The sequence below is a fragment of the Leptosomus discolor genome, chromosome 12 (assembly GCF_034619465.1).
Source record: "Leptosomus discolor isolate bLepDis1 chromosome 12, bLepDis1.hap2, whole genome shotgun sequence".
Lineage (NCBI taxonomy): Eukaryota > Metazoa > Chordata > Aves > Leptosomiformes > Leptosomidae > Leptosomus > Leptosomus discolor.
Genome location: NC_141402.1, coordinates 2964746 through 2976946, shown reverse-complemented (window position 1 = coordinate 2976946; position 12201 = coordinate 2964746). Strand labels below are relative to the sequence as shown.

The window sequence follows — 12201 nt, the reverse complement described above, 5'->3', positions numbered from 1 at the left end:
CTCGTCCCTTAAACTCTATTTCATCTTACCACAGCTTCTATTATAACAGATAAAATTAAAATACTTATCAAATATTACAACTATTTCCAAACCCTTACTACTGTGGAACTATTATCTTGTCCGGTGCATTCTATTCCATTCTATCACGTTTATACAGTGGGTATATACAAAGAAAGAAGAGTATACCTGCGCAGTTTAAAATGACATACATAAAAGAATAACGTTCATGAAGGAATAATGATGCATACATTTTAGTGTATAGTCTGTGCAACGCCAAAAGTTCTTAATCAACACATCAGAGATCCAAAACACATCAATAGTTATTTTAAAACTGCATACATACCTGGAGAACATTAATTATATTCTCAGAGCTCATTTATAATGAGCTTTTAATTAGAGAGGATGTCCTCATATCTTAATTCTTAAAAGCAAAGAAATTATGAGATAGTAGGTAATTCTTAAAATAACAAGCTTCAATGTACATTTCTTTTCCTTTTATTACATCAGAACTGTAAAGACACGTTGCTTAAAGTCACTTGTGTTTTACTTACTTATGCCAATACAATCGTATGATAAAGGAGGATTCTATTTTCCTTTGTCATCAGGAAAGATGCATAGGAGACATCCCACTAATGGTTGCCTCCTCTAAAATTTAGCAAAAGGTCATCAGAGGGAACTTGCTATGAACAAGAGCTTTACAAAGCGTCTGCATACAGTTCTGTGTAAAAGCTTTCGCAGCACTTCGCAGCATAGTCCCTCATGAGAGAGACCATTTGCTTGGACAGCATCCAGGAAAATCTGATCAATAAATCCATCTTTATTCTTTCATTCAGCAGCTCAGCTTTACTTAAATCTCCAGCTTCTAGTACCACACAAACACACCGCTGTACAACGCACGCCCGCCCAGGCTGCCTCTCCGCTTGGACAGACACATCGCATTTGTCATTGTTAGGATTCAACAGGAACTTGATCCGATTACCTGGTTTGCTTTCATTTGGTTTACACTGAACTTCTTCAACGCATTCTGCAGGAAACCATCCGATATGTCCCCGGGTGCTGCCTTCCCAGAATCCACCTTCACCAATGCTTAAAACTAAATAGAGAGAGACAAGGGAAGCATTAGACTTTTTTTTTTCCTCATGTAAATACCAAGATTAGTTACATAACACGTTCAGCAACGACTGAATATCATGTTGGCAAAAGCAAACATTGTACAAGAACTCAAATGCTGCCCCCCCAAAAATGGGCACAGAGTATCCCTCAAATGCGACCCTCCCTGATCGGTCTTTGGAACCTCTTCACAAATCGATTTTTGTCACGAGTCTCCCTGGCCCCCACGTAATTCTTTCCATTTTTAGTTTTCTCATTGCTGCTTTTATCAAGGATAAATGCATGGTCATACTACAAACAAAAAAATTTGTCTTGCCCATTCAAATTAGGCTGAAGTGCTGAACCCATTGCAAAACTGAACCCACATTGAAATTGGGTTTTATAAATACATATTTTGATATCTCATATGTTTTCTACTTCCTAAAGGAAACATGCTATTTTATGTAGCGGGTAGCTCCAGAGATTTGTAATGTAGGTCAAGTAATATGATTTAATGCTTTGAGTACACAGCAAACACTTGAATATCCCACAGGTGTGATACATAATGTAGATGCCTGTTGAAACATCTCAATAATTTTTCTATGTAGAAGATAACGACAATAAGGAGGAGAATGATTTACCAGTGGGAGAGAAAGCTTTATCCTGTAGTTCTAATTATCTTGATATTAACCTTAGGACTCGGCAACGACTGTGACAAAAGACTACAGAACAACAACGCATGTTTTTACTAGTAAGCAACTGAAGATGAATTACAGTAATAAAAGCATCCTAAACACTTGCTAAGTATTACATCTAAATTTATTTTATAGAAGTTCCTACAAATCACTGCATGTTTAATATATACTAAAAGAACACAAACCTACTATTAAAAACATATTATACATTAATATTGGAACAAAAAAAATATATTATTAACAAAGACACAGTTAGCTCTTCTAAATAGGTTGATTGGGAATGTAGCTCAGTCATACAACCCAGGTCCTCAGAGCACATCTGCACAAAACACAATATTCAGCGCAGAGGTCCCTGAGCTACCAAAAATAAGCCCTGGGAAGCCGAAGCAGCACAGCTCCAGTAGCTGTGTGCTAGCTAAGCCAGGCTGGCTAACCCGCCCTGCTGAAAATCAAGGCTAATTAGCCCAAGCACATCTCTTTGCTAACGTATGCTAATGGTTTTCAAGACCTGGGATAATCTCTCTGCAGGGTATTCCAGTCTGGTAGGGATATTACCTCAGTGCTACTTGGGTGCTCTCCAACACCAGCGCTCCTTGCACTGTTAAAACACACCTTATCAGGCCTTAAAGCTGTAGTCCCTGACCCTGACTGCAACTGAACCCTGTGTCAGTGGACCTGCTGTGAGTCAATGGCGTTGAATTTGAACTTGATTTGCACTACTATAGAGTAAGCTGAAAACCAAATCAATGACAGGCCAAGAAAAAAAAAATATATATAACAACTTAGTAATACTAAAGAGGTGGTAAGAAGTCTGGTTTGACACACTACAATCTGTAAAACTGCATTTGAAATTAAATGTTTACCTAGTTCTTCATTAACATAATCCTAGATTATTTGTGGTATTACTTACAGAGCCTGGGTATCTATTAACATTAACATTGATACTTGACAGAAAAATGTTTTTAAATGTGTCAATTTGAAGTCTTTCAATGTAGTAAATTCAGAGATACAGATTTCATTAACTGCATATTATCACATCACTGTCAATAAGAAGTACATATTAAGCCCCAGGAAATAAATCCATTAAGGCAAAACCCTACACCTGGATGGGTCCCAAATGCACAATTTATCAAGCACCTTTCTGACATATATGAGGAAAACTCTACCCGCCGAGGTAGTTGTGGGATAACGGCAGAGGGCACTGACCTTGGAAGACACCAACAACTCTACAGTGAAACCTAAGCTGAAAAAAACATTTTTAGCATCCCTTTTCTTTTAGTTACTCAACACTTATTGATATTGTTAACATGAGAAAATATGTCATCTCTACATTTAAATGCAAGCAAAAATTAAGACATCAGGTCTGTGCTTTGATTGTATTAATAAAATAAATACTACATAAACAAAAATACTAATGGATATGAATTTGAGGCATAATTAATGACAAATATGTTGATAAATTGCAGTTCTTGAAAATGTTGAAAACCTGTGTACATTAACACACTAAGTCAATCTGATAATTCAACGTTACACAAAACAGGAGCCTATTAATTCATCCAATATATACTGGGTATTCATCAGCTTCCAATATATTTTTAACAATGTAACCTCTGTTCAGACAAGAATAGAGTGCAGTTCTTATTTATGAGATAAGGAAGCAGGAAAACTGAATTAACATATATAGATAGTACAATTATTGTAGGATCCTACTGTACATTGATTTAACTTCAAATCATGAAAGAAATTTCAAAATGCGAGACAGTGCAAGATTTCTATTGCAAGTAATTAAGTTTTTTTGAAGAGCGTTTTCAGCGCTGAATCTCAGTGATGATTTCAGTCCACAAACTGGCAAGATAGGGAGAACAAAAACCACTTGGAGACTGAGAAACACTTCCCTACTTCGGTATTTTATTAATCTGTCAGATCTGCTATTTTGATGCTCCAAATTACGTGGATATTTCCATCTCCAAAAAGCATTTTCACTGTCAGAAGGAAGTTGGGTATTTCACACCCGTAGAGTAATTTCATGTGTTTATGGTAGCAGCAGCTGATAAGACATCCAAATCAAGATGGGAAAAGAAATTTGCTTTGTATGTCTACCTGTGAGTGCAAGGCGAACAGCGACTACTACAGAGCACTTTAGGTCATTATTACATAAATTATTAAACTTTACAAGTACTAATAGCAAGAGCAAGGCCCGAAGACAGAACATCTATGGAAAAAAGGTAGAAGGAGAAATGAGGCATTGCCAGAATGCAACCTTCACAATTCTGGTTCAAGTGTGCCTAGAGATGACATCTCCAAACCAAATGACAGTATCTTTAGACTTACTGTCAAGGAAAAACATCATTGCAGGTGCCAAGAAAGGAAAGGAACGCCTGATGGAACTGCAAGAGGCACAAAGATGACACAAGAGGCAAACGTGGTGTAGCCAGGGATACAGACGTGCAGACACAAAGTATTGGTGAGTTGGAGGATAAGCACATATGGCCTAATACTCAAAATATAGAAGTTGAGAGCTAGATGGTTCTGCACTACCAAAAAAACTTGAAAACATCTTTTTAATATATCTCAGGTGGTGCCATTAATGGGAAATTCTGCAGGAGCCAAAGCCATAATAATCTACATATGTATAAAAACCAGCAACGCTTTCTGTATTCCAATGTGGGTAACTGGGAACTTAAAGGATAAATCATAAAAATATGATTTATCTTTTGTAGCTGCGAGTGTTTTTTTAGAATGAGGCCTTAATTTCTGCCTTTTCCCTCTCAGCACAGTGCTTAAGAGACACATCCTAATAGATAATTTGGTACCAGCAAGAGATTTTCTAATCAACATTTTCCCTTCTGAAGGACACAACAATGGTAAATCAAAGGATGACTTTCCCAAAATTAATAATTAAGCTTTATAATTTCAAGTATTTTTTTCCTCTTGCTTTCAGTAAAAACAAAAGTTGTGGTTGCTATGGCAAGAGCAGGCCAGAGTCTTTATATACAACAAACTACAAAACCAATCTGATGTTATAAGAGTAAAATTAAGGTTCCAGTAACATCATGAATCCTGGTATGTCTTTTCACAACAAAACCATAGTTTAAAACAAGAATTATGTTTAATTATATGGACAAAACTGCAAATCAAAATTGGACAAACACCAAACCACTGAATAACAGGAAAACATGTATAGGCAGGTGCCAATCAGGATCTTACACTTTAACATCTTTAAAATATTATACTTAAGAGCAGCCAGATTCTGCTTTGCCAAAGTCCAGATTAAAACACAAGAAAATTAAATATAGTGTTAATCCAGCACAGGATGTTTTCCATCTTGCAACTTCTGTAAGTTTATTGACAATTTTTATATTGTTTAATATTAATACAACATACTCATCTCAAACAGCTTCATTACTCAATACAGTATCAAAAAAAAAAATCACTTTAAACAAAACAACAAGAAAGTTTTATTCTTCCACATTACAGCTCCCTTCATTATGCGACAATCAAGAAATATTCTTCCATCAAATGATGGTGCATACAACTTCTAAATTCCTTGTGATACTGAAATTTCACTGAGTGAATTAATCCAGGTATCTTTATTTGCAAAAACGCCAATGAAATATACAGCCAAATTCAGGCCATTATCGTTATAGCTGCTACAGGATATTTCTGAAATGTCTTTGTAATATCTGCAATCAGCTTTTGGCACTTGTATAAACTGCATTCTTGTTTCCTGGAAAAACAAATAGTCACAGGGACTGGGAATGGCCTATCATCTTCTGGAAAAAAAAAAAAGAACATTTCTACAACCAGGAGAAAAAAAGAAAAATAAACAGAATGGCAACAAAGTTGAAAATCCATTGAAAAATCTAGCAGCTGAACTAGCCTATGCTGATGTAAGAACTACCAGTGCTAAAAGTGAAAGTTGTATCTGCTAATCAAGAGCAGCTGAAGGTCTCAATACTTTTAGTGAAATGCGGAATTATGCAAGCTGAAAGCACTCTAGACCACACAGTAGAAAGCAGAAAATTTCAGCATTTCATTCTTAACCTGAAAGGCATGGCGACAGTGTCCCTTCCATTCAAACAGCAGCATGAATATCTTATTTACTTTGATTCCATTGTTCTGTTATTCATAACAAATGCCATTTACCTAATGAAATAGAAAGGTTTTCCATCTGAATTCTAGCCAAGCAAGGTTCAGTGCAAACCTGAACTCTGGTTTTGTTTCTTGATGTAACAATCTTCTGGATTTGCTTTTTTAAAATAAAGTAGATTTTAAATTTCCACTGAGTAGAGACCTAACTTCTTTCTATCAGAAGTACTTAATATCATTTAGGCTTTTCTCTTGTAAAAGTATCTGCTGTCTGAAGTTAATTTCCAGAATTATTTGCCTTTTGGAAGGAGAGCTTCCAAATGACAGATGATCTAGGCAAGAATAACTCTTTCAAGGATAAAACCAATTTTGCTTAAAACAGCCCCTAAAGTGGTTACAACTTAAAAATGTATGTTTCTAACCTTGAGTTGTAATGGCAATTCAATTCCTAAGTATACATATCAATGGAAACAAAAATTCAAAGTTCGATCTATTTTTGCCTACAACCTGGTAAATCCAAAACAATGTTGAGACAAGTACTGTGCAGAGTGAGTTCTCTGAAGGGCAACTTAACCCAGACTTACACACAACAGAAATGAAGGTCAGCACAAGTTACAACTTCATCTGGCCGTCTCAAAGAGAGATATTTTTCTCAAAATCTGGTCTTAGTTTAAATTTCACTCTATTTCTTTATCTACCCCTACTTGCTCTTCATAGATATCCCTCCCTCCCTGCGATTCATGATGAACAGGATCTGTCTGTTCTGCCTTACAGGCAGACGGTTTCTGGCTTTCAAATACTTAATCAAGAGAGACTGACATAACTTGAGATCCTGCAACAGGACTGGAAAGGAAGTCACTGTCTATCGCCCCGATGACAACCACATTAAGGCCTCCAGCATGCAAACAAGAGACTGTGACCCAGCTGCCACGTAGAAAATGTTCTTGTGCAGTCCACGGACAATCTGGAAGGAAAGCCTTGTGTATCTGCAGTTAATGATTTTGTATAATTGACCTGAGCAGCCACATTCCACGGTGGCTCCACAGACATTTGTTTTAGCGGAGAAGCAAATTCAGCCGTTCTTTGCCATCTTGGGCTATGGGACCTCACAGAGAAAACAAATTAGGGAAATAACCTGGACAGAAAATATTCCTCACTTTTTAAACTTAATTTAACTTCTAGTTTTGCCTCCAAAACACAAGTGTGATGCAACTGTGGCTTCAATCTCCATGGCCACCCACACTGCAAGCACATGGTTAAGACTAAGGAGCCTTAGCTTCAAGTTTTGAGTGTATGTCGCCAGCCCAAACCTCCATGGTCATAATCAATGCCAGGCTAGATCCTGACTTAACAAAGCTTTTCGTCTTTTATCACCTCTACTTCCTCAAGAAAGAAACAGTGCAAACAAGCAATGTTCAGGAAAAGGACCTTGGGATGAGATGACAGTGACTATTAACAGCACAACCACTCACTACATCAAAAATCTACAAATACAATAATCTGCACATAATCCTCTAAATCTGAGGAAATATGGCTCAATTGAAATAGAACTGAAAGAGCCGTGCTGATCAAGATTTGGCCCTGTATTAATTTTTTTCTTCCTTTTTTATCATTGCCAACAACTTTCTATGAAGATTGTCTTTTTCCTGTTATGTGGGTGTCTCTTAAATAGTCTGGGGAAAGTGAAGGAAAGAGAAAAACAGCACATGAAACAAATCTTCTGCACTGGTTCGAATTTTGGACAGAAATTCAAATCGAGCATTGGAAAATTTGTAACGTTGACCACCACCTCTGTTGAGGAAGGTGTGGACAGCATCAAGTTTGCTCTTCTCCACAGTGATGCCCAAACTACAGGTCAGGAGAATGCAGAGTGGAGAGCATTAATCTGAGAAGAGGTCCCAAACCATCTTGCATTTGCAGCCTGCACTATTGTGACGGACTATGCTACTCTGCTCACCTGCCATTCATAGCTCCTCTCAGTCCTCTGGTACTGTCTCCCTCCTCAATATTTTGGGCCACTTACTGACTACTGAAGGAAGGCTGCCTTTAAATAGTCAAGAGTGAAGACAATGGGGATTTGTGGATGCTCTTATGTCCTCATCACTTTCTCGCAGCCCTGACAGCAAAGCCAGCTCTCCTGCTACAGTGGGAGCAAGGCTGCATGTGTGTTAAAGCACTTGGATATAGTTTGAAGCCCAACTCTCTCCTGCTCTTCAGATATAAGCAACTTGAAGAAATGAGTTAGGTTATTATCTGTGATGAGCCAGAATTATTTATGTTAGGAACTTAAATCAAACCAATCAAGTCAGGAGACAGTAGGGAAGCAAAATAGACCAATGAATACGGGTAAGATTAATATTCCATTTCACATTCATTTAATTCTTCATATAAAAGAGTAGCAAAACAACGCTTACGCAAACCTCTTCGGTTAAATTTCGCTGCCATGCTCATTCACACAAGGTACAAAACACTCTTGAAGAAGCAAAACAGCATTTCTGAGGCTCTTCCTTACCCAGTATTTTATTTACTAATCTAACAAGAGCAAAATCCCGGGAGACCAACTTTCCTTCTGCCCACAAGCACTGTCTGTTGGCAATATCTCCATGCACAGCAGGGGTTTAATAATCTTTCTTTTTCAAAATGACTTGCAAGTAGATTTCACAAGAAATGAAAATGTTAGCGATATATTTGGATTGCCCTACTGTCTGAGATCACACTGAAATAAAAGTAGTGTTCCAAGGGTCAATACTTCCAATGCTGAGAACTACCGACTTTCTGCCTAGAACAGATGCTTGAATCACTATTACTGAATTACTACCGTTTCTCTGACCCCGGTGAATGTAGCTGAGAACAGACCTCAGTTGTGGTAAACTCTTCTCAGACTGTGCCTGCACAGGAGAGGCATCTCAAAAGGTTAATGAAAAAGTCTGTTGGAGCATATTTGAGACACTGAAATAACTCCCTATTTTTCTAGATACTAAGCACTAGAAAACTTGTTTAATCACAGTAAGAGTTAAAGAAACTGAGCGTTTTCCAGAACTAGCTCTGTATGCTGTTTGCCTTCCAGGTGAAAGAGGGGAGACAGCAATATCAGGGCAGCCAAAAAAATAAGAGGAAAGTAAAATTTTACAGTTGGAAGGCACACACGGACAAACTATACTATGGGACCTAAAAATTAGAAAAAAATAACTAGAAATCACATGGCAAATGGAAACACTGTAATAAAAACATAGAAAGACAAGAAAAAACCAAAACTGAGTAGGGTGAAACTTCAAAAGTTCTCAAAAGTATTTGAATCTGGCAACCATGTGGTTTTTCTTTCTAGGTCAGTGAGGGATAATTCATATGCATTTCAGGTATGTTTTAATATAAAATAGATTCTGAAAACAATTTTGATGGTTTTGTTTCTAAGTGACTAGAGATCATCTGCACCATGTTGATTGGTACCTGGAACTCCTATCTGTCACCCTTCCAGCAAGGTATGCCAGTACAGATTTGAATCACAGGTAACCTTCTCCAGGATGCACAGATACTTCTGTATCATTTTATCTTCGTGACAGAGAAAACTCCTGGTTCTTCACTCATAACGAACTTTGGAGCACTGCACTCCCTTCATACATCTGAGGTTTGTCAATAAAAGAAGCCACTTGATTCCAGTGTAAATTTAGCAACACAAAAGCTGATCAAAATACATTTTACAGATACTTCATACACATGTGTGCGTTGGGATTGTGGAAGATTTATTGCTATGGACTTTTAGATATAAAATTAAGAAAGAAACAAAACATTCAAAGTGAGGAATGAAGCTAGCTCTTCTTCACTTATGTGAAAACATAAGATTAGGGTTGTTCTTGTACAAATAAAGAAATCAGATATATTTTTACAACAGCCACAGCCCTTCTCTCATGAGTGACAGACACAAATGATGTCAGTATGTATGACTAACAATTAAAAATAAAGCAGATATTTTTATACAGGCAACATAATATCCTATTAATACAAGACCATTTTGTTTAGTTTACATTTTCTTTGGACCTCGCTCATTCACAGCTTTCTCTGAGCAGTTTTCTTGTATCGTATACTGTGAACTATTGTCACTCAAGCACTCCTAGCAGTTTTAGAAAGAAAAAAAAATCTGCCTTATCTTCATCTAATGAAAGCACTTTTCATCAGGAGTTTGGGAATTCAACCCTCTCTCTGACCCTTCTAATTCTACCAAGTGAAAAAAGAAAATCCATAAAAACATTTCCCAACTAATCCCTTACTCTAATATGTTGTTCTGGGTTTTTATCCCTGTAATAAATGCCTTGCTACATCTTTACTGTGATTAGTCTCATGGGATGTGCATGTGATGAGCATCTCCCCAGGGTCAGACTGAACACGGGTCAGAATCCCATAGGAAGTGCCAATACACGGTTGAATCCCCCCAAACCGCCCAAGAAGCCAGTACTTTAGCACCAGTGTCTTATACAGAACAGTGCAGCTACCAAGCTGGCAGAGGAGAGGGGCTAAGAAAAAGCTTTTTTGTGGTTTTGTTTTGTTTTGTTTTTTAAATGTGAGGCTAAGGTGTTTCCAAAGTGAGGAAGAACTGAATTCCACAGGGTTTAATGTTGTTTCATGTCCTCCAAGCACTGCACACAGTGAGTCGCTAAGCCCCTAACAGGCACGCGTACCCCAAGAAAATCAAAACCTCAGTGCTGACTGGATCATGGACGTGCTAAGCAAGTCCCTATAAAGACAGAAAATATATCCAGTACCAAGAGGCATTCCTGCTCAGAAAGAGAAAAAAAGCAGGACCTCCTTATAACCAGTGGTTCTGGGGCTTGCACAGCACACGAGAAGTACTGAGGATTATACGAGCCCTACTGCCGGTGCTTTCGGATGCTGGAGAGAAAGCCTACCAATCTCTCACATTGGAGTAATTTTTTATATTCTCTTTAAATAATTATATTTCGACTAGAAGAGGGACATGAATTCAGATTTAATTGAACTGGATTTGTGTCACACACGCTGTTTGAACGGCTTCCTCAACACTGTTACACAACCGAGGCCTTTTTAAAGCATCACTGTCTTTTTACCTGGGCTCTTTGTTCTCTGCATGACCTTGCTGTGCTCATTCTGACACATTTTTTGTGACAACTAAGGAACCATTGACACGGTAACATGAAATAGGATTTGATCTTGTTCTGGAAGTTTTTCCTTAGATTAGCAATGGGAGCCTGTCATACGGTGTTCCAGCCCTGCCGTGCAAACAGCCTTAAGTTACTCTCCAGAAGATTTCACCTTAAGCAGTAACACTGAAAACCCCTATGTACACTTTTTCTTATTCCAAACTTTTTCTAAAAGCAGACTGACACGTATAGAAATCTCATTAGACTTTCCTGTATCAAAGTTCTATAAAATGCTCCAAAACAAGTGTGCCTGCAAACGCTAGACCTTTGACAGATTTTAATTCGATGTGCAAATCACATACTTGAAGATGAAAAAATAATCCCTGCAGGAATGATTTGATGTTCGATGGGCATGTCTCCCTTTTTCTAGCAGTAATAATTAATTTATAGAGAGTTTCAGTAAACACACATATTCCCCATAAATAAAGATTCAAAACTCACAGACCACACATGATCTTATATTCTATTTCGGCATTTTGACATTCATTGATTAGTGTCCGCCACAAAAATCACTGGTCTCAAGCTTAGATCACACTATTGCAAGAAGATTTGAAAAGTGGACTAATTTCTTCTTGCATTGTTTTCCAGTTCCTGTCAGAATAATTTAGAACCAAGGGCTCCCGAACTAATTTTTTTAAAATATTAAACTCTTCATTGAAATTTAAATCATTTGTTCTTGGGATATTTTTGCACATAATAGTTTCAAATTCTAATGTAAACAAGCAGCCAGATAATGAATGCCTCTACAAAATTCAGCATCCCAAGCAACCTGTTCCACTGTCTCCTCTTTCACTAGGGAACACGTTTTCTGTCTCTACTGTCTCCAGAACTGCCTGGAGTCTCTATTGTTTCATTCCGGTGCTGAGAATCTATGTTGATCTTACGTCTTCCACATAAACAAAAATACATGTTTAAATCCAACAAGACAACGGAACACAACTGTGTACAACGTTCCCCAAGGACTAGATGACGGTGCTCAACCATACGTGTTCTTTATCTGTTGGCACCTCCTAGATCTCTGTAAACACGTTCAGAGTAGAAAGGTACTTAGTACTACTCATGACCCCCAAAATTTCATCCTTTGTAGCTACAGGCAATTCTTCCTGGTGGTGTTAAATTTTCTGAGATTACGAATAAGCAGAGTTCTGAGGCATGCT

The 12201-nt window shown here is 37.6% G+C and overlaps 1 protein-coding gene across 9 annotated transcripts in view; it reads right to left on the bottom strand.

Annotated features, from left to right (window-relative positions):
• Nucleotides 1-12201, bottom strand: part of SHANK2 (SH3 and multiple ankyrin repeat domains 2) — a 310473-nt gene that overhangs the window by 205708 nt on the left and 92564 nt on the right. For all 9 annotated transcript variants that reach the window (XM_086472429.1, XM_086472430.1, XM_086472431.1 and 6 more), the window contains one exon: nucleotides 980-1093. In XM_086472429.1, coding sequence (XP_086328555.1) covers nucleotides 980-1093 — 114 coding nt within the window. The remainder of the gene's footprint in view (nucleotides 1-979; nucleotides 1094-12201) is intronic.